Consider the following 25,580-nt stretch of genomic DNA (forward strand, 5'->3'; position numbering starts at 1 on the left):
GCAGCCTCATATCTTTTTTTCGCTTTTCTAATTTCCTTTTTAAGATTCCTTTTACATTCTTTATATTCCTCAAGAACCTCATTTACTCCCTGCCGCTTATATTTATTGTATATCTCCCTCTTTTTCCGAACCAAGTGTCCAATTTCCCTGGAAAACCACGGCTCTTTCAAATTATTATTCTTTCCTTTCCACCGAACAGGGACATAAAGACTGTACTCTCAAAATTTCACCTTTAAATATCCTCCATTTCTCTATTATATCCTTTTCATAAAACAACAATTTCCATTTCACTCCTTTTAAATCCTTTCTCATCTCCTCAAAATTAGCCTTTCTCCAATCCAAAATCTCAACCCTTGGTCCAGATTTGACCTTCTCCATAATGATATTGAAACTAATGGCATTATGATCACTAGACCCAAAGTGCTCCTCAACACATACCTCCGTCACCTGACCCATCTCATTTCCTAACAGGAGGTCCAACACTGCCCCTTCTCTGGTAGGCACCTCTACGTATTGCTGCAAAAAACTATCCTGCACACATTTTACAAACTCCAAACCATCCAGCCCTTTAACAGAATGTGATTCCCAGTCTATATACGGAAAATTGAAATCACCCACAATCACCACTCTGTGCTTACTACTAATATCTGCTATCTCCTTACATATTTGCTCTTCCAATTCTCGTTCCCTATTTGGCGGTCTATAATACACCCCTATAAGTGTTGCTAAACCTTTCTCATTTCTGAGTTCCACCCAAACAGCCTCCTTAATCGAGCCTTCTAGTCTGTCCTGCCAAAGCACTGCTGTGATATCCTCCCTGACAAGCAATGCAACACCCCCACCTCTTGCCCCTCCGATTCTATCACATCTGAAACAATGAAATCCTGGAATATTTAATTGCCAATCGCAACCCTCCTGCAACCATGTTTCACTGATCGCCACAACATCATACTTCCAGATGTCAATCCAGGCTCTAAGCTCATCCACCTTTCTTACAATGCTCCTAGCATTAAAATATACACATTTAAGGGACCCATCATTTCTTATTCTCAGTTTATTTCTTTTCCCTTCTTTCTCTCCTACATGTTGGGTCTGAGTGTTTCCCTTTTCTGCCTCCTGCCTCACACACTGCCTATTAGCTATCTGTGTTTGAGTCCCTCCCCCCAACCGTACTAGTTTAAAGTCTCCGCAGTTATTTTAGCAAATCTCCCCGCCAGGATATTGGTTCCCCTCGGGTTCAGATGCAACCCGTCCTTTTTGTACAGGTCATACTTCCCCCAGAAGAGGTCCCAATGATCCAGAAACTTGAAACCCTGCTCCCTGCACCAGTTCCTCAGCCACGTATTTATCCTCCACCTCACTCCATTCCTATTCTCACTATCGCGTGGCACAGGCAGTAAGCCTGAGATTATTACTTTGGAAGTCCTTTTTTTTAACTCTCTTCCTAGCCCCCTGAATTCTCCTTTCAGGACCTCTTCCCTTATCCTACCTATATTGATGGTACCTATATGTACCACGACCTCTGGCTCCTCTCCCTCCCCTTTCAGGATATCCTGGACACGCTCAGACACATCCCGGACACCGGCACCAGGGAGGCAAACCACCATCTGGGTCTCCCGACTGCGTCCACAGAAACGCCTATCTGACCCCCTCAGTATAGAGTCCCCTATTACTACTGCTCTCCTCTTCCTTTCCCTACCCTTCTGAGCAACAGGGCCGGACTCCTTGCCAGAGGCCCGGGCACCGTCGTTGCCCCCAGGTAGGCTGTCCCCCCCAACAGTACTTAAACAGGAGTACTTATTTCCAAGGGGTACAGCCACCGGGGTACTCCCTAGTCCCTGCCTCTGTTCCTTGCCCCCCCTAACAGTGACCCACTTGTCTACCTCCCGTGGTCTAGGAGTGACCACCTCTCTGTAACTCCTATCTATAACCTCCTCACTCTCCCTGATCAGACGGAGGTCATCAATCTGCCGCTCCAGGTTCCTAATACGGTCCCTTAGGAGCCCCATCTCGTCACACCTGTCTGGAAGACTATCAGACTCCCAGATTCCCCACATCCGACACCCAGAACAAAAAACTGCCCTGGCAGTCATACTCTCCAAACAAAGCCCCGCGCTCGGTTACTAAACCTACCGCCCGGCCGCTACTCCAACCGCTCCAACCGCCCACCCAAAAGAACTGAGTGATCTCCTGGGAGAGGCGAAAAACCGGATAAAAAACCCAGGCCAATTTGGGAAAAAATCCGGGAAATTCCTCTCCGACCCCAAGCTAGGCGATCGAAACTAGTCCGGGAGATCACACAGGTCTTACTCCTTACTATCCCCACACAATCCCCACACACTACTTCCCAAGCAACACAGCTTGCTGCAGCTTGCTGCTGCTTGCTGCTGCTTGCTGCTGCTTGCTGCTGCTTGCTGCTGCTTGCTGCTGCTTGCTGCTGCTTGCTGCTGCTTGCTGCTGCTTGCTGCTGCTTGCTGTCTCAACATTCGTACATCCTTGTTGGAAGTGAGGAAGAAAATTGCAGAGGCCTTTGTTGCGAATACTTGCATCATCATTAGCTGCAGGTGAAATTCCAGAAGAATGGAGAGCAGCTAATGTTGTGTTGTTATTTAAGGCAGCAGCAAGGGCCAGCCAGGGAATCACAGCCTGATGTCAGTGGTGGATAAGTGTTGGAGGGGATTCTTAGGGATAGGATCTACCAACATTTGGATAGGCATGGACTGATTAGTGATGGTCGACGTGGCTTTGTGCTTGGGAAATCGTGTCTCACAAATCTGTTTGGCTTATGAGTTTTTTTGAAGAGGTCACCGAGGATTGATTAGGCAGGTTCCGCCTGATAGGCTTATCTGGTAAATTAGATTACATGGAATCCAAGGTGAGCTAGCCAATTGGATTCAAAATTGGTTTGGAGGAAGGAGTCAAAGCATTGGTTTTCTAATTGGAGGTCTGTGACCAACGGTGTGCTGCATGGTCTTGTTTGCAACAAGATCTAGATCAGTTGGGAAAGTAGGCCAAAGAATGGCAAATGGAATTTAACTCTTGACAAGTGTGAGGATTGTCACTTTGGTATGACAAACCAGGGCAAGACTATCATAATGTCCCGGTCGGTACAGGTCACCAGACCAGTAAATGGTAAGAGTTCTGGAGAGTGTTGCAGAACAGAGGGATCTTGGAGTACAAGTGGATGGTGTGGTGAAGAAAGTGTTTGGTATGCTTGCCTTCATTGGGAAGGGTATTGGACGAATGTTGAGACATCGTGATGCAGCTGTACAGGTTTTTGGTGGGATCATGCTTGGAAAACTGTGTGCAGTTCTGGTTGCCCAGCAAGGATGTCTTAAGCTGGAAAGAGTGCAAACGAGATTCACCAGGATGTTGTTACCTGCATATCACTTGTATGTTGCTCACAATACAGAAACAAAATGCTGACTTGCTCTTAAAATGGTTCACAATTTTAAAGAGCAAGACTATTGTCCAAGTCCTGGCATTTGAGGTTGCTACGGTGTATATGTGTATTCTTGTTCAAGGTTTCACGGTTTCAAGGTCAGTTTATTGTCATATGTACCAATTAAGGTACAGTGAAATGTGAGTTACCAAATTGTGACTGTCATGAAAGTTCCACTCATTCTACATTAAAAGTCTTATACTGCACATAATCTCTGTTGCACAACACCTAATTCCTGGCAACTCCTATTTTGTTAGTTGGTTAAAAGTAAAACGGATGTTAAGCAGAATTTAACAGGTTGAGAAACAGATGAACAATCAATCCGGAACAGTGAGTCAGGGGAACCAGCTGATGCTTGGGGGAGAAAAAAGCAAATGCTGAAAACATGAAAGACAAATACTTGAAAATGAAGTTCTGATGCAACACAACTCCAGAAAATGGAATTTGATCCTAACTTTGGATGCTGTCATTGCAGAGTTTGCATGTTTCCTCTGTGACTGGATGGATTTCCTTTGGTGATCTTGTTGCCTCCCACTTCTCAAAGTAGCTGGTCGGTTAATTAGCGGCTGCTAATTACCCTTTTGTGCAGTTTAATGGCAAAAAGAATCAGAGGATTGGTGAACATGTCTGAGAAAGATTAACCTGCTTGGTGAAATGGTAATGGGACCAATAGAATGACTCCCATCAATCAACAAGGACCTTATGGAGTAACTGGCTCCTGTGTCATTATAAGTAAAGCAACAGAAAATGCAGGACGTCAGGCAGCATCTGTGCAGAGAAATCAATCAATCTTGATGTCATGGTTGAAAGGCACAAAGATATGGCTGATATCTTTTTGTCAGCACCTGTTGATACTTCTGAAGTGGGATTAAATTCTAATGGAGGATATAGAATCTCAATTGTAAATTCAATTTGAACCAAAAGGTTTGAATGTAGTTGGCGATTTAATGTTTTATAGGGCCAGTTTTATTACTCAGTAACCGTAATACAAAATAATATAACATGGTTAAACTTTGCAACATTTTTAGATAGACTTTCACCCTGCCCTCAAATTCGCCTGGACTATCTCTCTGTCTCCATCACAGAAGACAGACTGTTAATGGACATCTGTTACAAACCTACCGACTCCCACAGCTATCTGGACTACACTTGTTCCCACTTCACCTCTTACAAAGATGCTATTCCGTACTCTCAATTCTTCTCCACTGCATTTGCTCCCAATATGAGGTGTTCCATACTAGGACATACGAGATGCCCTCATTCTTCAGAAATCATGGATTCCCCCTTCTGTTGTAGATAACACTCACAGATGTTTCCTCTGTGTCCCGTAGTTCTACTCTCGCTCCCGCTCCCCACGGAAGCAACATGGACAGAGTTCCCTTGGCTCTCGCCTTTCACCCCACCAGCCTCCGCGTCCAACACATCCTACAACATTTCCGTCACCTCTAAAGGGATCCCACCACTAATCACATCTTCCCATCTCCAGCTCTTTCCGACAGTCCGACTTCCGCAGGGACTACGCAACTCCTTGGTTCATTCATTACTTCCTACCCAAACCTCCTCCCCGGGTACATTCCCCAGCAACTGCAGAGATGCAGCACATGCTTATACCTCCTCTCTCGACTCCATCCAGGGACCCCAACAGTCCTTTCAGGTTTGACAGAGGTTCACATGTACCTCCTCTAACCTCATCTACTGCATGCAGTGTTCCTGATTGAGACCAAACACCTGTGACTATTTCGCTGAACACATATGCTCAGTCTGCCTAGGTTTACGGATCTCCCAGTTGGTAACCATTTCAACTCCCTTCCCACTACCATACTGGCCTTTCTGTCCTGGGACGTCTCCATTGCCAGAGTGAGGCCACATGCAAATTGGAGGAACCACACCTCGTATTTAGTTTGGGTAGCTTACAACCCAACGGTATGAACTTTGAATTCTCTAATTTTTTAAGCAATTTCTACTTACTCCCCTTCCCCTTTGCCTTCTTCGGTCATTTATATCCGACCTTGATTAGTTCTGGCTCTTTCTCTCCTGGTCTTCACCCCCCCCCACCTCAACCTCCACCACAGCCCTCTACTTTCAGTCTGAAGAAGGGTTCCTACCTGAAACATCAGCCATCCTTTTCTCCAGGGATCCTGCTGACCCACTGAATTACTCCAGCAATTTGTGTCTATCTTTGGTATAAGCCAGCATTCTTTGTTTCTACGCTCTGTTTTTACAATATTTTTGTTCATCAGTCTTTTGAACGTTTTCAATGAATGTACTTTTTTGCTGGAAATGCTCACCTTCTTGAAAATGCACACACTCAGATCTTTAATGTTTTTTTTCCTATCAATTGGAATGGATGCAGAGAGAATTCTGGAGAATGTTTCACCAGCAGTTAGCTTACCATATGGTACATGTGTTTTTATCCCTTGGCTAAAAAAGAATACTGTAGCATTGGAGGCAGTCCAAAGGAGATTCACCAGGCTAATTCCTTGGATGAGGTTTGTACTTTCCAAAGAGGCAAAACAGTTTTGGTCTTAATTCATTGGAGTCTAGAAGAATGAGGGATGATCTTATTTTGACCCAAAGGCCTGGGGGGCTTTCAATGGATATTGAAATGATTTTATTAGGGGGGTGAATTTCAAATAATGGGATGTAGTTATAAGATAAGAGACCAATTATATAACATTTGTCATATAAAGTGTGTCGAAATTTCTTTTTGCGGAGGATGGTGAATCTCTGGAATTCTTTACTCAGAGAATTGTAGAGACTAGATCATTAGAAGTATTTGAGATGGAGGTGGATACATTTTTAAAAGCTTGGAAATTGAAGGCGATGGGGAACCGGCACAGAAGAGTTGAAGCCACATGGATCAGTGATGATCATTTTGAATGACGGATCAGTCTTGAGAGCCAGATGGCCTACTCCTGTGCCTCGTTTCCTGCATTCATGAACATATGCCTGGTTTCATACATTATGCATTACCAAGAATGTATTCCCCTTGAAGAAATGTATAACTATATTTGAATCTACTTTTACAAATAATTTGGAATTAAAACCAGATAATGAATTGGTATAAGTTTTTAACTTTAAATACTTCTTTTTTTTACTTTTAAATCAGACAGTGAGTCAAGCTGAGAGAGAGAATCACAGAAACAGACAATCTTCACGTTTACTCTTTGGAAGTAGTCATTTGTTTTCATAAAATTAGTTTCTCCTGCTGCAGTGGGTGAGTGGAACAATTAACATTTACTGAGTGGGGAAAAAACCCTGATACTTTGTGAATTGATTCATGTTTTTGTATATTGACTTGATGTAGATATAAAGATATATTTAAAATATTTAAGATACAAGATATATTTAAAAATAGTGTGCCTAGGTGCAACTGTGAACTTACTCGTTTTTTTATTTGTGTCCACATTGATTATGTTTGCCAAATTGCTGTCAATTTGTCATGATGCAATTATATCATATCTCCTAAAACATATGCTCCTATACCGTATAAACGACAAATAATTATTACAGGTTCACAGATTTGCATAAAAAACTTCCATTACTTCCACATGTACAGGGCAGTTTAGGATGGAAATATAAAATAAAGTACTTAAGATCTTTGAATTGGTTGACCAAAATGTCCCAGTTACCTATCCTTGCTGTCTCTGAAAATTACACTTGGTGCTGAATCCCCATGAATAATGTGTATTAACTGTTTACCAGGGCTTTATCCAAAGAAAATGCTTTCAGAGTCTCGTCTCGGATAAATATTTTTCTGATGTAACAGCATTTGTTTAATGGGGATGGAGCCAGGCATAGTCAATGCTGGCTGCAAGCCCTGCTCTTCACCATTTCTCAAGCAATGAAAGCAGCCAAGTGTTCTTTTTTTCCAGGGAAGCAGAGACATAGACTACAGTGTATTTATTTATGCAGCTGTGATATTAGTTTATTGAAGGAAAACAGCATTTATTTATTGTCCAGAAAGCAGTTACAAGATGCTTAAGAGAGTGTTGCAGCTATTTCTGCAAACGTTGCAGACCTGGAAACTCCTCAGCCTTCTGGCTATGCAACCATTAGTTCTGGCAAGCCTATGCTTTTCTGTATCCTGCCTTCTGACAAACATCAAGGGAACTAAGACCATCACCATATTGTTCCTTCTTCACTATGCTCTAATCCACAACCATTCATATTCCCATGCCCCACTCCTTCGAGTGACAAAGCAGTAGGAAAAACTGCATTTTTTATATCATTTTACATTTTTATATCATTTTTGAACAACTTCACTTTACTCCACAGTTTACCACACTCCAAAATTGAACAAATGGGGTAGAATAATAAATATTTGGGTAGTTACCAAATGAAAAAGACATGATTCAACCTTCTGATGAGACCCAAATAAATGGTCAAGGAATTGAATGACTGATTGATACTTTGTTATACGTGACATGTCACAGTGATGTTTTATGTTTTGCATACCATACACAAAGTATGCAAAGAGTCCCCCAATGGTCCCTCTTTGTTCTTGCCCCCCTCCCACTCCAGGTCCCTCTTTGTTCTCTCAGGGTTTTGGCACCTGGGAAGCAGCACAGCAAAATGGTGTTCCTGTTTTCAGCGTGGAGAGGCCTGATCGATGTCTTTGATAGTCATCCCCAGAAGTACTTAATCCATGACATGCCCCCACACCACCCCCACTTCTCTCCATTCTTACACCTGGATTTCCTTTGTGCTTCCTCAGTACGTGATTTCGACTCTTGATCCACTGTTTTTGTCTTTGCCTAGCATAGTGCATCCTAGAAACCACTTCTGGAAACTTTTTTTTACTCCCTTTGTGTGACCTTTCAGTTTCTTTATACTCTATTTGCCAGTCCTCTCTTGCTAGAGGGTGACCTTTTTTAAATGTTTTCCAAGAATTAGTTTTCCCCTTCTGTGTTTTATTTTTATTTTTGTGATCTGGGCATTGCCAGCAAGGCCAGCATTTATTGCTGTTGTGCAGCGTAGCAATCATTCTTGACAGTGCTATCGGGTAGACGATTCCAAGGTTTAGACTAGGCAACCACAAAGAACTGCTCATCGCTATTTCCACATCAGGATGTTGTGTAACGGCAGGTGGCCTTTGAACATCAAGAGGAAGTAGTTAAACCAACTTCACTTGTGTGGCACAAATGTTAATTGATGGAGGAGTGTTTTTATTCTATTTCCCACAGTAACGTGGAACCCAACATGCCTTTCTTTTACACATATCATATCATATCATATATATACAGCGCGGAAACAGGCCTTTTCGGCCCACCAAATCCGCGCCGCCCAGCGATCCCCGCACACTAACACTATTAACACTATCCTACACACACTAGGGACAATTTATGATGTTCATGGGTTTGAGATCTGGAAATGTACTTATCTCTCAGTTTTCTATTGATTTGTGTTGCGGGCCATTCAGCCCCATGAATCTGTTTCTCCATTCACTTGGATAATTTTGAAACTTCTTGCCAAGTTTCCATTTCCATTGATAACCCTTATCTATCAAAACTCTGCCAGTTTCATGTTGAAATGTTTATTTGACCTCTAATTTCAGCAGTGTTTTGGGGAAGCAGTATCAAATTTCTGGCATATTTTATGTAAAGAATGAGTAAAATTACATATAATGTGGAGTTTGATTCCAACAAGGATTCATTGGGATATACACTATTAACTACAAATTCTGTGAAATCTGTAGAAGTGCGCATCGATTTTTCTGTGGTTTTAAGTTAGCATATTTACAAATTCAGAAATTAATTATTTCAACCCATAACTTTTAGAAAATGCCTGATGGGAGACAAGAGTTTTGCTGTGATTGAGACTTGCATCATTGTAAGGCAGAATACGAATGGCCCAGGGAAACCAACATATTAATGTTCAGGTTCTGCAGGACCTGCGGCAAAAGTTCCCTGAAGTACCTGAGTGTGTTGTCTCCCACTGTATACTGCAGGTAGGTGCAGTAATATTGGAGTAAATTGATTCCACTGTCCTGAACTTTGATTGTTGTTCTCTGATGTGGGAACAAGTCCATTGATCTTTTTGTAAATGTTAAACCCCTTCTTCATCATGGTAACGGTGTATATTTAAAAGGTCCTGATAGTCATGCGTAATTTCTATTTTGCACTGATTCTTCAGAAATCAGCAATTTCTGAAGAATTGCTTAATCAGAACTGAATTCTGAAGTGACAGAGCTATTGGCTATCTTTTCATAGGATTCATTGTCCTGATGCACTTTATGTAGCTTATTACACTGTTTAAAAGGGTAAGGTATTCTCAGTGCACCGAAGCTAACCAATCAACGACTTCCATCCATTCCTTTCTCTCTCTTGTCTTTAATTCTCTCTTTCATTATCTTTTTTTTCACAAAATACATATTCCTTGCTAATAAGTACTTGTATTGTTTTCATTTGGTCTATATTTTCTTTTGCATTCTAAACATAAATTCACCATCAGAGAGAGAATATCAATGTGAGTCAAAAACAAAACACCATGGATGCTAAAAATACAAAATAACGTTAAATGCAAAGCACTCAGCTAATCAGGCAACTTATGAGGAGAGAGCAATGGGTAAATTTTCAGGTCAGAGGTCATTGATTTGAAAAACTATTTGGTTTTTCTCTGGTCACTACCTGAATGTTTCCAAACATTTTTTTGTTTTATTGTGGGATCAATGTGGGGCAAATTAATTTATTCCTAACGTTCTCTTGCTGTTTTTTCTAGAACGGTAATAATTTGGATGCTTGCTGTAAGTTTTTAACACAAGAGAGCACCAAATATCTTTATGGAGAAGGAGATCTGAACTTTTTGGATGATTCTAGTATTTCTGGACTTCACAATCACATGTCTGAACTCAATCTGGATGTCCAGTCCCAGAATGTATATCAGCGCTGGAAGGATGGAAGTCAATTAAATGGAAGCAAAACACTAACTCATAATGTTAGTGATGGGGCACTCCAGACTGCTGTAACCAGCTATGAACCCACAGAAGAGGCACAAATAACACCAACTCAATTGGCTGGAGGTTTTAATATGTTCGGAACAATGGATGTGAGTCGCAGCTCTTCTTCGCCCCAGCAACTTGGACTTCTTCAGCCATTGGGCTCCAAAGGAATATCAGGCACAGCTCAACAAATGCCCAGGTTCAAGCCCATTACAGTCACTCTGGCGCCTAACATTCAGACTGGCCATAATGCTCCTAAATCCTTGCACATACGTGGTGTGCCCCCACCTGTACTTAATAGCCCTCAAGGTAATGCTATCTACATTAGGCCTTATGTGACAGCACCAAACAGTGCAGGACGTCAGATGTCACAGCAGCCTGGATGGATATCTACGCAACATACCAGTGGTTCACAGTTTGGCCACAATCAACAGCAGACAGCCTTCCAGAGTCCTCAGCACTCCCATCAACAGGTGGAGCAAGTGCCAGGCTTTTACAGCCCTATAGCTTCACAGTGTGGTTCAGCACATACCTCATCCCAGCAGTCTGCTTGTCCAGGCCAGCAAAGCCATCAGACCTCTCATGTGTACATGCCTATCAGCTCCCCTACAAGTTCTCAACTGCCCCCATATCAGTCATCCAATAGTGCACCTTCAATTTACAGTCAGTATAACATACAGAATATCTCAACGGGGCCACGAAAAAACCAAATTGAAATCAAACTTGAATCACCACAGAGGAATAATTCGACGATGCGTTCCTCCAGCTCTCGCACAGCACCTTTACCTTCCATCAGCACCCACCCTGGAAGCAGGGGTCAGCCCAAAGTCTACATTTCCGCCAGTCCTCCATCGTGCGATGAAATAGTTGGACGCAACCAACCAAAAGTCTATATCTCGGCAAATTCGGCTGCTGACGAATCAGGCCTGCGAAATCCGCCCACTGTGTATATATCAGCAAATCCAGGGTCAACATCCTCATCCCGAAGTGGTGCAGGACAAGTCAGTATGGGCACACAGCAGGCCTCTTTCATTCAGCCTGCCTACATCCGCCATCATCCACCCAAAAGTCGGAGTGCGGGCAATTGCAATGCTGCCACTTCTCCTCGAGTTGTGGTTACCCAACCCAATACCAAGTACACTTTTAAGATCACAGTTTCACCAAACAAGCCACCTGCTATTTCACCTGGGGTTACATCCCCAACGTTTGAACCTTCCAATCTCTTAAGCCTCCCCGATCATTATGCAGAGCCTGAACCTGTCCAGCATTTGCAGATAGGGGCTGACCCTACATCAACTCTCGATGATCGGATTCATGAAGCACGAAGAATGAGTGCAGGATCTGATGACGCTGCCTATACAGAAGGTATAAAATGTTTCAAAAATGTCATTTGCTTAGGAATTTATAACTTTCATACTACATACGTCTTAATTTCCATATAATTTTAAAAACTAGATTGAATGCTGACATCATTAACCTTGCATTGGCAATGGATTCTTTACAGGTACTGAAATGAGCAGAAAATTATTTGATTCCTATATTATTGATAAGAATTCTGTTTCATAAGAAAAATAAGTGGCACTAATTCTAGATGAAATTGCTGAATTTTTTTTTTTCGAACCCCACAGTTCAAAGTAGTTGAATTTTATGCAAATTACCTCTAAGGAGTCATTAGAGGTCATTTGCATAAAATTCAACTACTTTGAACTGTGGGGTTCGAAAAAAAAATTCTAAAGGCAAAGTGGCATGGTGGCTCCACATTGAATCCAGAATAACACCAGTTACATACAAATGAAGCCATCAATAATTATATGAACTTGATCTCGGAATGGTTGGATATCTATGGCATATTCCAATACAATATTGTAACATTCCCACTATAAAACTGTTGCCTAGATTATAGGACAGCTGAATTGCTGTCTGCACTTGTATTGCAGAATTACTGCTGCCTTCCAGCAATTGGGACTGCATGCCTCCAATACTGCCTGCTGTTGGATCATCTTGCAGTACTGCTACTCTACTCCCTTTTGTAATGGTACAACTGTACCAGAACTATATCTCCTTGTTTTGTAGTATTTTCACAAATCCCTTCTGAGTTTTCTCACTATAACTATTTCCTGCTGTTGCTTTCAAATGCTATTTGTTACTGAAGCTTTGTAAGTAATTGTTATTCTGTGCTGTGTTCAGGCAATATTATATACTATATTTCCATCATGTTACACTCTTAATACTACTCTATGTCATGTGGTATTACAATAATACTGTACTCTGCTGCAGTATTGTACCTTGTGCTTTATTCCCCGTTGAGGATAGCTTCAGTAATCTTTAACGAGAGAAAATGCTTCACTGTCTGGTTGAAGCGAGAATGTTCCAAAGAACCATTTGGCGTGACCAAAACGTCAATGTAAGGGATGAATGTTAGGAAAATAGATACGGTTATGGGAAGATATTCCAGAAGTGTGGAATGGAAATCGTGAAATTGCAACTGCCAGTTGAGAACATGCAAGAGGCCAAAGCCAGAGGAATGCAGTGTCTACTTGCAGTACAGAAAGTGTTTTATTAGAATGCTATAACCAAACTCTAAACACACACAGGCAGAGCAGCGTTAGAATTGTCTTTGCTGTGATGTAATAATTCAGCACTTGTGAGAACGAGGGAGCACCATGCAATTCATTGAACCATTCTTGCTCCTGCTTGTTTCACATACGGTACTGCATCACTGTTGTACATTTTACTTGCTATCAGTATTTCAGCAGTGGTATGCTGCTTCCTTGCTCTCGTGTTGTATTGTAGCACTGTAACTCTATCTCCAGCTCCCATTTCATCTTGTAGCAATACTACTTTACTCCCTGCTCACAAATGAAATTCAGTGGGGGAGGATTTGAACTAATATGGCACAGAACTGAATAACAGCATGGTTAGAGTCCAGAGAAGAAGAGCAGTATCAACAAATCAGTTGGATTAGAAGCAGGAGGCTTGGCTAATATAAACAGTGTGAAGAAAGCAGTTTCAAAATATTAAACTGTATTAGAAAAACAGTTAGAGAATGTGAAAGTAATATAGAAGCAATTTTAACTGAGAAAACCAGAAGAAATGAAAGTCGGCATATTTCCAAGTTAGAATTAAGAATGTATTTGAGGATTGAAATTCTCAGTTTGAGAGCATTGACAACTGAGGGGTGCAACATAATTGCTGTAAAAGAGTTGTGGCTTAGAATTGGCTGGGGTTGCAATAATAGGACTGATGTTAATGTCAGCAGTTTACGAGCAAAAGGCAAAACAAATAACTGAAATCTCTTTTTCAATTGATGGCATTGTTCAGTAGCACCAATGCTTTATTGCAGCTGTAAAGACTTATCTGGCATGGAAAGCATTTGAACAGAATTTTTTTTTTAATTTTTAAAAGTGCTTCTACTTTTATGTACTTGTATTGTTTACTAAGTAGCAAAGTTTGGGTGTATGATGATGTAAGCCTTCAGAAAGTCAAGCATTTAAAACAAAAGGTGTGTCCATGTTTTAAAAAAAGTGAATTATTTTTCTGAAGTTTATTTTTTGGAGTATAACTTTCCTTCTAAGTGATCTGCACGTTGATTTGTTAATGTGCCTTCCAGCTTTGTTAGTGCATCAGAAGGCCAGAATGGATCGATTGCATCGAGAACTTGAGCTAGAGAAGAAAAAGTTAGACAAACTGAAGAGTGAAGTCAATAAGATGGAAAGTGACCTTACCCAGCGGCGGATGAAAAGATCAAATTCAGCTTCCCAGATCCCATCGGTATGATTCAGTGCTCTTGGTTGATTTTCTTTTCATTTACGTCTCTGTTCGGATTCGATAGATCCCACTCAAGAAATTTGAGCATAGCAATCTGGGTTGATAATCCCAATGTTTCCCGAAGAATGTGTGTGCTACATATTTAAATAGAAGACATAAAGTGTCCTTTGGTTTTATTTAAAAGAATAATAAGTGAAAATTCAACAAATTGCTGATGGTAGAAATTTGAATTAAAAACAAATGGAAACACTCAGCATCTGGGGGGAAAAAAGAAACGGTTAATTTTTCAGGTTCTAAATCCTTTATAGATAATAATAGGGAAGTGTTCCCTATATATTTGTTGATTATTTGCAATCCATCGTGATGGGTTAGCAGATCATGTGAAGAAGAGTCCCAACCCGAAACACTGTTTAACCATCTCCCTCCATAGTTGGTCTGCAGAGGTTCTCCAGCACTTTGTTTTTTTGCACAAGGTGCTAGCATCTGCAATCAATTGTTTTTCAATCAGTTTATTCCCTGTTGTGGTTCACAGAAGCGTGTGTGTGCAAATTAGCAAAATCCTTTACGGACCACATTTTACTAAGAAAGCATGTTATCAGCTTTCAGGTATTTTTAGATTACCTGAAGCAGTGAAGGATTTTGTGCAATGCATGTATTTTTTCTTTAATGTGAATGTCCAAAATGTGTTTAGTCCACACGGTAAAGGCCACAAATTCAATGTTACTGCTAAATATAAGCATGTTCAATGTTGAAAATGGATAATTGTTCTATAAAAATAATAATTTGTGTGCTAAACAATAATTTGTCCAGTCAGAAATTTTAATTAGTTTGATAACTGTGTCAATGTGAACACTCAAAGAACTAATGACAATTTAGTCGTCTGATCATTGCCCTCTACAGATGCTGCCTGTCACGCTGATTTCCTCCAGAACTTTATGAATTGTCATTAGCAAAACACAATTGTTTTCTTATACAAATTAAATATCCAGTACCTTAATTTAAGCCTGTTATAAGGAATTTTTAATTTAATAGTGCTGTTTCCTTGAAATTGCTGTAATGATAACCAATATCCATTTTGCTCTTTCAGTTAGAAGAAATGCAGCAGTTACGAAGCAGCAACCGACAGCTGCAGATTGATATAGACTGCATAACCAAAGAGATTGACCTATTTCATGCAAAAGGTATGATGTTATCATCAATTTATTAGCAATCAAACTGTGTTACACTAATACTGTTCTATAAACAGTTTTAAAGGATCACTGACAGCTTTATGAATTAAACAAGTTGGAATGGATTTGCTTTAAACTATTGATTGTGAAAACGTAATTAGTTGGGCTGCATCATTACAGAATCATCAATGACTTAAATAGAGCTTGCCACACTGTGTGAAGAATCTGAGTTCACGAACGCAATAGCAATCATGCAGGCATGTGTTGCATGTACTGGGACCCACCCCAACTTCTCTTTGTACCACAACATTTTCTCATCTCTTTCGGAGAAAGAAGTGGTTGGGCTGCATCAGAACCAGCATGAATCATGAGGTGTCAGGTGCTCAACGATAGGTGAGAGTATTATTAAGATTGGAACAGAAACAATTGAGGGATTTAAGCAAGGATTTTGAAGGGGATGTTCATTGATTTGTGGGCAACTCTTGCTGAGGGCTAGAATACTGCAGTAGGTTTGGATTAGCTGAAGGTCCTGTCCCGTGGTGGAAATATAGGTGACCATGAGCATTGGAAGTATTTCACGTAAAATGACTGTGGCATACAGTAGCACATGGCAGAGGTGAGCATTGTAATGGGGGAGCATGTTGGAATCTGTAGTCCGGATTGCGTCCAAACTGGGAGGGGAGGTCTGGGTAATGGAAAACATATTGAATAAAAAGCTTAGGTTGAGATCAAACAGAATGTTGCTATAAAAATGGGAATCTCTAAAGTCTAAAGTTTCAACACATGCTGATGGTTGCAGCCAGATGTAGAAATACAGGCACATCACGTTTTATGTGTGGGTTCCATGCTTGATAAGTAGCATATAATTTTAAAACGCCTAAATTAGACATGTATCCAACTATACTGTCAGCAGTAAATTTTAGCGTGTTATTCCAGAAATACAGTGAAGTGCCTGTATATTGGTTTGTAATTGGAGTTGTTCTGTCTCTTCCAAACTTTAGCAAAAGGCCATCACAACCTCAAGACTAAAAATCAGTCCAACAGCACAGAAACAGTGGAGTTGTTTTGAGAGTTTGATTGATAACACTGTATATTATCAGTGGGGCGTGACCCTAGCACTGCAGATTATTTTGAATTGGGTCAGATGGTAAATTAACTGGAAGCCCAAGGGTGGAACTGGAACTGGAATCCTTGTGAGACTGCAAGTTATGGTAGTTAAATTGGGATAAGAGGTGCATTGCTGGAGTTGCCCTGGCTATAACTGGATCGTTGTACAGATACCAAGACAAATTCCATTGATTTGGAGTACTGTGTGTAACAGCCAAAGCTCGAGGAGTCAGGGAAGTTAATATACCAAAGTCAAGGTCACAGAGAAGAGCATTTTTTGACATTGATTAGCACTGAGATTGTTTTTCATATGGAAGGGGTTGAAACCTGTTTGAAAGATTTGAGCGGGAGTGTGAACACAAATCTGAGAAATGAGGAGTTCATTACATTACAAATGACAAGTTCGTGAAAATTTGGAGCACTGGATACTGAATACTGGATTGGACTGGATACTGAAGTCATTGGTGACATACTGAATAATGGGAGATGGCGATGATGATGAACAATTTATAACACTGAATTAGTTGGGTGACAGGAATGGAAATTTTATGAGCAGAAACTTAGAAGAGTGTGCTGATTAGCCTCTTTCATTGGAATTAACACCATCTTTCATTAGCTGCATCACCTAGTATCATAAGCAAGGAAATATAAATGCATATTATTATTTTTTGGCCATGTTGAATCCTTATGTGAAAAGTAATGTGCCCAATGAATGTTATATTACATTATCAAACTGTAAATTCTCCTCTTAGGACCACACTTTAACCCCAGTGCTATACACAATTTTTATGACAATATGGGATTTCGAGGCCCTGTGCCACCCAAACCGAAAGGTAAGCTACTGATTGTATATTACGACTGAATGTTGCTTATACTAGGAGAAAATTTAGTCAGCTGTAATTTAGCTGTGTGATGTATTATTATTTTATATGTTACTTAAGTAAGTGATGTTCACTTTAGTCAAGTGTCATTATACTATTTAGAAAGAGTTGAATAGACATTTAATGAGAAAATCGGTTTAAGGGGTGTAAGTGTTTCTGTTGGCACTATTTAGCCATCAAAGTCCCAACAGTCATCCTTTACAATTCTATCGAGCAATGGATAAGTGGTGTCAGTCCATGAGAAGATATAATTGCAGATTAATGTAAGATTCCCATTACCACCCTTCATTGGTATCTTGCACAATCCTCCGTGAGTTTATTAATCAAAGGAATGCACAAGCTGACTTAAAGGATAGCTAGTTCAGAGTTAAAATAGATTTCTAGTGTTACCTATTGACAAGGTTCAGAAACAACCCACCTTATGTGAGAAAGAGTACAGTGAACCTGCAAGCACTTGTTGCTGACTGATGTCTCTGGATAACTAAGGAGCTGTATTGTGAGAGTTTAGTGCCCTTCAGGTCACCTGAAGCCTCTTGTACATGAATGCTGATAACTCCAGCTGCACTTCTCCAACATCTTTCTTGACTGTTTTCAATGTGTCAGCCTCGACTCCTTGCCTAACACGGTGTCTTGGAGGAGATGTCATTTCCTTACAATAAACATTTAAAATACATAGTTGTCATCAGTGATGTCTGGCACAGCTCTGAGAAATGATTCCACACCCTTCTTTGTCATTGTCTCAATTTGAACCAGATTGTTGACTTTCTCTCCATCCATTTCAACCTTGAGATTAATTTCCAATCTTGTATCCTCCCTGTTTGTAACAGGTGTCTATTTTACCCCATGTAGCAGTGTTCATCGCAGCCTACTGGAACTTTCACATCTTTTATTTATCTTCAGGTTCATATAGTCCAAAGCTCCCAGAGGGATCACGATCGCCTCCCAATTTCAATACTTCATAAACTTCTACTTGTCCAATACTCTGCTGTCCAGAACCAAGTCCTCCTTGAACAACACATTTGTTCTGTTCAATTTATTTTGGTTCTCATATTTCCTTTATTGCACCAATTTAAAACTATTTTTCTGGGTTTGTTGTCATATCTATCTGTTCAATTAAATGACTCTACAAGTTACCCCTACTGCCTGTCTACTCCTGAAATTATTTTGTTTGCTTCCCCCACCATCCTCATTTTGCCCCCCTGCTGGTATCTCCACATTCAGTGGCCTTGCCTCATGTGGAGTTCCTTTCCCAAACAACGCTACTTGCCATCACTCTTTTAGGACAGTCTTTAAAATCTTCCTCCTTAAGAAAGTGTTTCAGGATGTTTTAATTTCTTTTCCATAAGAAGGAGTGGAAATACTTTTATATTTTTAAAACCAATCACAGGTTTTGCAGGATAAAACAGCATGACTCGAACCACTAAAAGCAGTAAAGTCAGCGAAAAGCTAGGGCGTGAAGTGATGATTAATGGGTAGGAGAGAGTAGGTAAGATAAAATGATAATTGGATTCTCAAATAGTTCTCTTCAGTTAACTTACCAATAAATTCAACTGGGTGTTTGAGGAAGTTGGGAGGATGCATTATTTTCAATGCCCTCTAACTTTTTGTTTCTAACAGAGCAGAAATCTGCCGTTAAACCATCAAAGCCAGTGCCAGATCAAGAGGAGGATGAAGGTGCTCAATGGAACTGTAGCACCTGTACCTTCCTCAACCATCCGGCCCTGATTCGCTGTGAACAGTGCGAGATGCCCAAGCATTTCTGAGCCATAATGCTCCCAGTGAAAGGAGGAATGCCCCATGAAATAAAGGGATTGTTTACAAAGCCTGCAATGACTCAGCGGATGCGATGCTGGAAAGAATTTTGATCTGGACCAGGTGGTCTCTATTGGAGGTTGTTGTTTCAGTACAGTGGTTTTTGAGATTAAACGCACAGATTTTAGATTCCACAGGCAATTGCTGGAGCTGGAGCTGATGTCGGGTTTGCCTGTGCCAGATGTATTGTTACTGATTGGGAAGAAGGATTTCACAAAGCCACATCTATATGAACCACTGTGTGTCTTACTGCCTCTTGCCCTATTTCCCTCACTTTCCTTCCCAGGACACATTTTAATGAAAAGTTATATGTTATCAGGATTGCAGAAGAGAATGGAAAACAAAATCAAAGCAAAGTTTTTGACTAACTTGAAAGGAACCGAATCTTGCAAAAGAAAGGCATTTGAACGTCAGCCCTGAAGAAGCATCTGTGGATGGGGTGGGACAGAATGTGTGCATCACTTATCAGCCTCTCCACTCAGTTCATCTTTCTGCTCTGCAACTTTTATAAGATTCAGCATTGGAATGAAAAAAATAAAACAACCATTTTACATAGACTGAATACTCGAGTTTCCTACAATGCACACAATCTACTCTTCAAGCTTCCTGTACTGAGCCCTACATATCAGAGATTCCCCTCTGACTTCTTCCTGTGTGCTCAGTTAGCTTAGGTCAGCAGAAACACTATAGGTACAAGAGAAGGCCAGGAAAATGTCAGCAAGAATTGCTGCTAGTTCCTATCTGTTGACTCCCAACCTACACCAACTCAGCCAACAGCCCCAAGTTCTCCCCATTGCAGAAGAGAGAGATGTTTTCATCGGATAGTGCAAATTTCTATTTGGCTGTAACGTTCCCCTAATTAATGGCCTTCTTGCACTCTCCATCTTAAATTCACACGTGAAGAATGGTAATTGTATGGGTGCCATTGTTTTTGTGGAAGATAAGTAAAACTTGGGATGGGTAACGTCTTTCTTCTTCTGCTCCTGAGTTTCCTGTATTACCTGTATGTATCATGCTTTAGACTTTGGTAGCTAACTTCATTGAGCGTTTTTTTTTAGTAAAATCATTCTCAATCGACATGATACCTGTGGGAAGTGAAGCCTTAATTTAACTTAAAGCTATGTATAAAGCAGCTTTCAGTGGCCTTTCTGTACAGCATTTCTATAAATTATGCTCTTGAACAGACCTACAAATGCAGTTCATAAGACAGTGTGACATTCGTGTGAGAATACGCAATTTATTATTTGAGACTCGATTTTATTTTAAAAATATATTTGTAGCTTTCCTGATTCCATTATTGTACATGCTTCATCATAAATTTTGAAATGTTGAAGATGAATTTGAGATGAACAGCTGAGGTTTTTAAGCAGACCAATAACACTGAGCTGCTGTACTATGGTTCTGTGTAGTCTGTCAGGAATTTGAATTTTGCCGATTCAATTTACCTTTCGATTCAATTTTATTTTTAAAGCATCGATTCCTACTTTTCTGTTATTTATGTTGCTCCAAATTGACTTTGTTGGATAATTGAAAGTTTTCAATAGATAAAGGTCTGTATTAAGATTACAGTGTATATAAAAACAATTATGTTGTCACATAGTGGTTTTGAGCTTCATCTGCAGGTCTAAATGAAAATTGACTGGTTTTAAGTTTTATTAATAAAACATAATGGGATATCTTAAGCGTGATGCTTTACCCTTTTAATTAGATACATTGTCTTTCTGACAAAAGCTATTTATTAAAAGTGAAGTTGAAATTTCTGAATACCTTTTGGGTTAGTGTACATTATACATGAGACAGATTCCCCATTTATAATTCTCACTATTTGAATTTCTATCCAATGCAATGGAATCTTAAATCATTTGTATGGCAGAGAATATGTCATCTGTTTCTGCTCAAGTGCCTGAGATGCACTCAATGAAAATTTACTTGTCTGGTGTCTGAGTGGTGATACATGATGAAAAAGATGCCCTTGTTTTTGGTGCACGAGTGTTGGCTACCATATATGGCTGAGAGATCTCTCTGCCTCTATTCTAGTACTCTGGATATCATTGAGATTACTCCCATGTCTTGCTTTAGTATCTAAGGTTTCAAATGGGGCATAGGGACCACTTTAGTTCAAAAAAGAGCTTGACATTCTAAGACTACCGATAAATCAAGGATTGAACTTGCAAAAGTTAAAATAGGAATTGAAAAAAAGAACTCAAAATGCCAACCAAAATCCAGGACCTGATGTTTGCCACCAAAATTATGAGGGTGGTGCATAGGCATAGTAGCCATGATCTTCTAAAGTGCTCATAGTTAAAAAAATTGGTCCTTGAAACTGGAAAATCAGAAATATAACTCGAGTATTTGAGAAAAGTGAGTGAAAGAAAATTGTACACGAAAGTCTAAAATTTGTAGCATGAAAGTTCCTAGAGTCTATAAAGAAAAACAGTTGACCACTTTGAGAAATTTAAATTGATTACAGTGCATATTTATAAAGGGGTTATTCACATTTAATAAACTTAAGTTAACTTTATTGAGGAACTCAATGATTAAAATAGTTTAAAATGTGTATGGATGAATTTAGTAAGATTTTGCATGAGAGACTTTTAAACAAAAATAAAGCTAATGGGGTTGCAGGTAAATGATTGGGCTGGGTAGGTGTTAAAACACTTGAATAACAAGAGTATGTCCTTTGCCACCTATGGCCCAACTTTGTCCCTACCGACCAAGATACCTCATCTATGTTAGTCCCATTTACCTGTGTGTGTCCCATATCTCTGAACCTTTCCTATCCATGTATCTGTCTAAAAGTCTTTAAAATGTTGTTATTGTGCCTACCTCAACCACTTGCAGCTTGTTCCATTTACCGACTACACACTGAGTTAAATAGTTTCCCTTAAGTCTCTATTAAATTGTTCCCCTATCACCTTAAACCTATGCCCTTATGTTTTTGATTTGTCTACCCTGGGAAAAAGACTACATTCACCTTTTTTATTCATCGATCAGTACAGCACAGGAACAGGCCCTTTGGCCACTATGTTTGTGCCAAACATGATGCTGTTAAACTAATTTTCTTAGCTGGCACTTATTCTATATCCCTTCATTCCCTGCATATCTAAAAGCCTCTTGAACAGCACTATATCATCACCACCACCACCATGGCAGGACATCCACCATTCTCTGTAGTTAAAAACAAAATGCCACACATCTTCTTTAAACTTTGCCCCTCTGACTTAAAGCTATGCATTATGGTCTGACATTTCCATCCTGGGGAAATAATTCTGACCATCTACCCGATCTCTGCCTCTCATAAGTTTATATATTCCGTCAGGTCTCCCCTCAACCGTTGAAATTCCAGAAAAAACTATACAAGTTTGTCCAACATCTCCTCCTAATTGATACACTCTAAACCAGCAACATTCTGGTAAACCTGTGCCTTCTCAAAGCCTCTACATCCTTCCTGTTATGAGTCAAACAGAACTTTATATTCAATGCCCTGACCTATGAAGATAAGCATACTGTAAGCCATCTTTACCACTATCTGTGTTACCACTTTCAGGGAACTATGGACTTGGACCCTAAGATCCCTCTGAGCATCAATACTATGAGGGGTTTTGCCATTAACTGTATGCTTTTCCCCTTCCATTCAACCTCCCAAAGTGCAATGCCTCACACATGCTTGGACTAAACTCCATCTGCCACTCCTGTAGCCAATCTCTTATCCCTTTGACAACCTTCCTCACTGACTGCAGCTTCACCAATTGTGTCTACAAACGTACCAACCAACCCACCTACATATATTTAAGTTCAGTTTAGAGATACATCACGGAGACTGGCCCTTTGTTCCACTGAGTCCGCACCGACCCCACATATTAAGACTACCCTTCACATAGTAGGGACAATTTTACATTTATACCAAGCCAATTAACCCACGAACCTGTATGCCTTTGGAGTGTGGGAGGACATCGAAGATCTCTAAGAAAACCGATGCAGATCACGGGGAGAATGTACCCGTTGTCAGGATCGAACCTGGGTCTCTTGCGCTGTAAGGCAGTCGCTTTCCGGTCTCGCCCGTGTCGCTTATATATCCCCCACTACAGGAGTCCCACCACAGTTCCCAGCGGAACTCCATTGGTCACAGACATCCAGCCAGAATAAGCCCAGTATACAAGCCTAGTCGCTCCAATCTTTCAACATATGACAGTCCCGCCATTCCGGGAATTAACCTAGTAAACCTACGCTGCACGCCCTCAATAGCAAGAATATCCTTCCTCAAATTTGGAGACCAAAACTGCACACAGTACTCCAGGTGCGGTCTCACTGGGGCCCTGTACAACTGCAGAAGGACCTCTTTGCTCCTATACTCAACTCCTCTTGTTATGAAGGCCAACATTCCATTGGCTTTCTTCACTGCCTGCACCCACCATTCAATGTGATCATGGCTGATCATTCTCAATCAGTACCCCGTTCCTGCCTTCTCCCCATACCCCCTGACTGCAATCCTTAAGAGCTCTATCTAGACAGATAACAAAGATCATTCAAGTATCAGCATTAAATAGTAGCACAGGTTTGAGGAGCTGAGTTCCTAGATTCTCAATTTATGGAAAAATTCCAAGTCATGATGCTGTTAGGAAATATTCTAGGGAGAATTCCTCATGCCTTAATGTTTTTTGTATGAATTAGTGCATATGGAATGTAGAACAGTACAGCACTGAACTGAACAGGCCCTTTGTCCCACAATGTCTGCGTCAAACACGATGTTAATTAAATTAATCCCAATTGCCTGCAGATGAACCATATCCTTAACTCCCCACATATTCATGTGCCTAGTTAAAAGCCTCTTTAATGCGTCGATGGTAGCACATTTCAGGCGCCCACCAGTCTCTGTATTTAAAGAACTTACCCTGCACATTCCCCTTCTCACTTTAAAGCTATACCCTCTGGTATTTGACATTTTCACACTCGGAAAAGACTCTGACTGTCCACCCTACCTATGTCTCTTAATTTTACATAATTTGATCAGGTCTCCCCTCAGTCTTCGGTCTTCTAGAGAAAACCAAGTTTGTCCAACCTCTTCTTATAACTAATACCCTCTAATCCAAGCAGCATCCTAGTAAGACCTCTTCTACACTCTCTCCAAAGCCACCACAAAGCCTTCCTGCAATTGGGGTGACCAGAACTGCACACAACAGTCCAAATGTGGTCTAACCAAAGGTGCAACATGACTTTCTGACATGTATACTCAATGCCCCGATGATGGCAAGCATACCATACGTCTTCTTCATCATTCTATCTACTTGTGTTGCTACTTTTAGAGGGATATGGACCTGGACCCCAAGATCTCTTTGTACATAGATACTGCTCAGGCTCTTGCTATGAACTGAATACTTTCACCTTACATTTGACTTACCAAACGCAATACCTTGCACGTGGCTGAATTTAACTCCGTCTTCCATTTCACTGCCAATATTTGCAACTAATCCCTATCCTGCTGTATATTTTAACAGCCTCTTTACTGTCCAGAACTCCACCAATCTTTGTGTCATCTGCATATTTACTAACCAATCCATCTCCATTTTTGTCCAAGTTATTGATTCTCAAATAACATAGGTCCCAGGACAGATCCCTGCCGGCACCAGTGGCTGCCACCACTAACTTCAACCACTACCCTCTATCTTCTATGGTTAAGTTAAGAATCCAAAACATCGGGAATAAAGTTGCTTCCATGTACGGTATGATACAGCAGTTTGAGCAGTGGAATCCTCACTTCCAGAACCGTAGATTCCAGAACATAGGCAGGATTCTGCTGTGTCAATGTGTAATGTCTGAAACGATACACTCCCCTCCAGATGGCATCTAACCAGGCTTTTTTTTAAAAATGTATCAAAACTTACCCTTTTGTTTATTTTCACTCCCATGGAAAATATGGATAGGTGACGTTTCAGGTCAAGACTCTACTTCAGTCTGAGGAAGAGTCTCAACCCAAAACTTCACCTATCCGTGTTCTTCAGGGATGCTGCCTGACCTGCTGAGTTACTCCAGCACTTTGTGTCTTTTGTGTATTAACCAGAATCTGCCGTTCTTTGTTTCTAACATTGCTAACTGTTTCCTGCCCTCAATTTTTTTTTCTTTTAAAGGAAACTATGCTTGACCTCCTATCTATACAAAGTACTGCACTATGTTTGATCTCTCTTTTCTCACTTGTCTTTCCATTTACTCCTAATGCTTTTAACTGTTTGAAATACAACTCACTAGGATGTTCCTCCTCATCTGTCTAAGCCTGTCATTAGTCTTGAAGCAGCTGACCACAGCATCCATCTCCAGTGCCTCCCCACCATTGTTCAGCTACTCATCTGATTCCATTCTATTCTATAAGATTAGGCCAGAGAATCACCTGCATTGTACTTTTTCTACTCCCATATAGAACATAGAACGGCACAGGAACAGGCCCTTCAGCCCACAATGTCTGTGCC

General features: G+C 40.5%; 1 protein-coding gene across 3 annotated transcripts in view; it reads left to right on the plus strand.

Moving 5' to 3' along the window:
• The window catches only part of tab2 (TGF-beta activated kinase 1 (MAP3K7) binding protein 2), a 34,597-nt gene extending 12,940 nt beyond the window's left edge, over positions 1–21,657 (plus strand). The window contains exons 3-9 of one of the 3 annotated variants that reach the window (XM_078405539.1): positions 6,552–6,659; positions 9,223–9,392; positions 10,163–11,747; positions 13,993–14,153; positions 15,238–15,331; positions 17,179–17,259; positions 18,925–21,657. In XM_078405539.1, the coding sequence (XP_078261665.1) occupies positions 9,291–9,392; positions 10,163–11,747; positions 13,993–14,153; positions 15,238–15,331; positions 17,179–17,259; positions 18,925–19,070 (2,169 nt within the window). In that variant the 5' untranslated portion in view covers positions 6,552–6,659; positions 9,223–9,290 and the 3' untranslated portion in view covers positions 19,071–21,657. The remainder of the gene's footprint in view (positions 1–6,551; positions 6,660–9,222; positions 9,393–10,162; positions 11,748–13,992; positions 14,154–15,237; positions 15,332–17,178; positions 17,260–18,924) is intronic. The other 2 variants (XM_078405540.1, XM_078405541.1) reach the window with 2 other exon arrangements.
• Positions 21,658–25,580: the final 3,923 nt, after the last annotated feature.

The sequence above is a fragment of the Rhinoraja longicauda genome, chromosome 9 (genome assembly GCF_053455715.1).
Source record: "Rhinoraja longicauda isolate Sanriku21f chromosome 9, sRhiLon1.1, whole genome shotgun sequence".
Classification (NCBI taxonomy): Eukaryota; Metazoa; Chordata; class Chondrichthyes; order Rajiformes; family Arhynchobatidae; genus Rhinoraja; species Rhinoraja longicauda.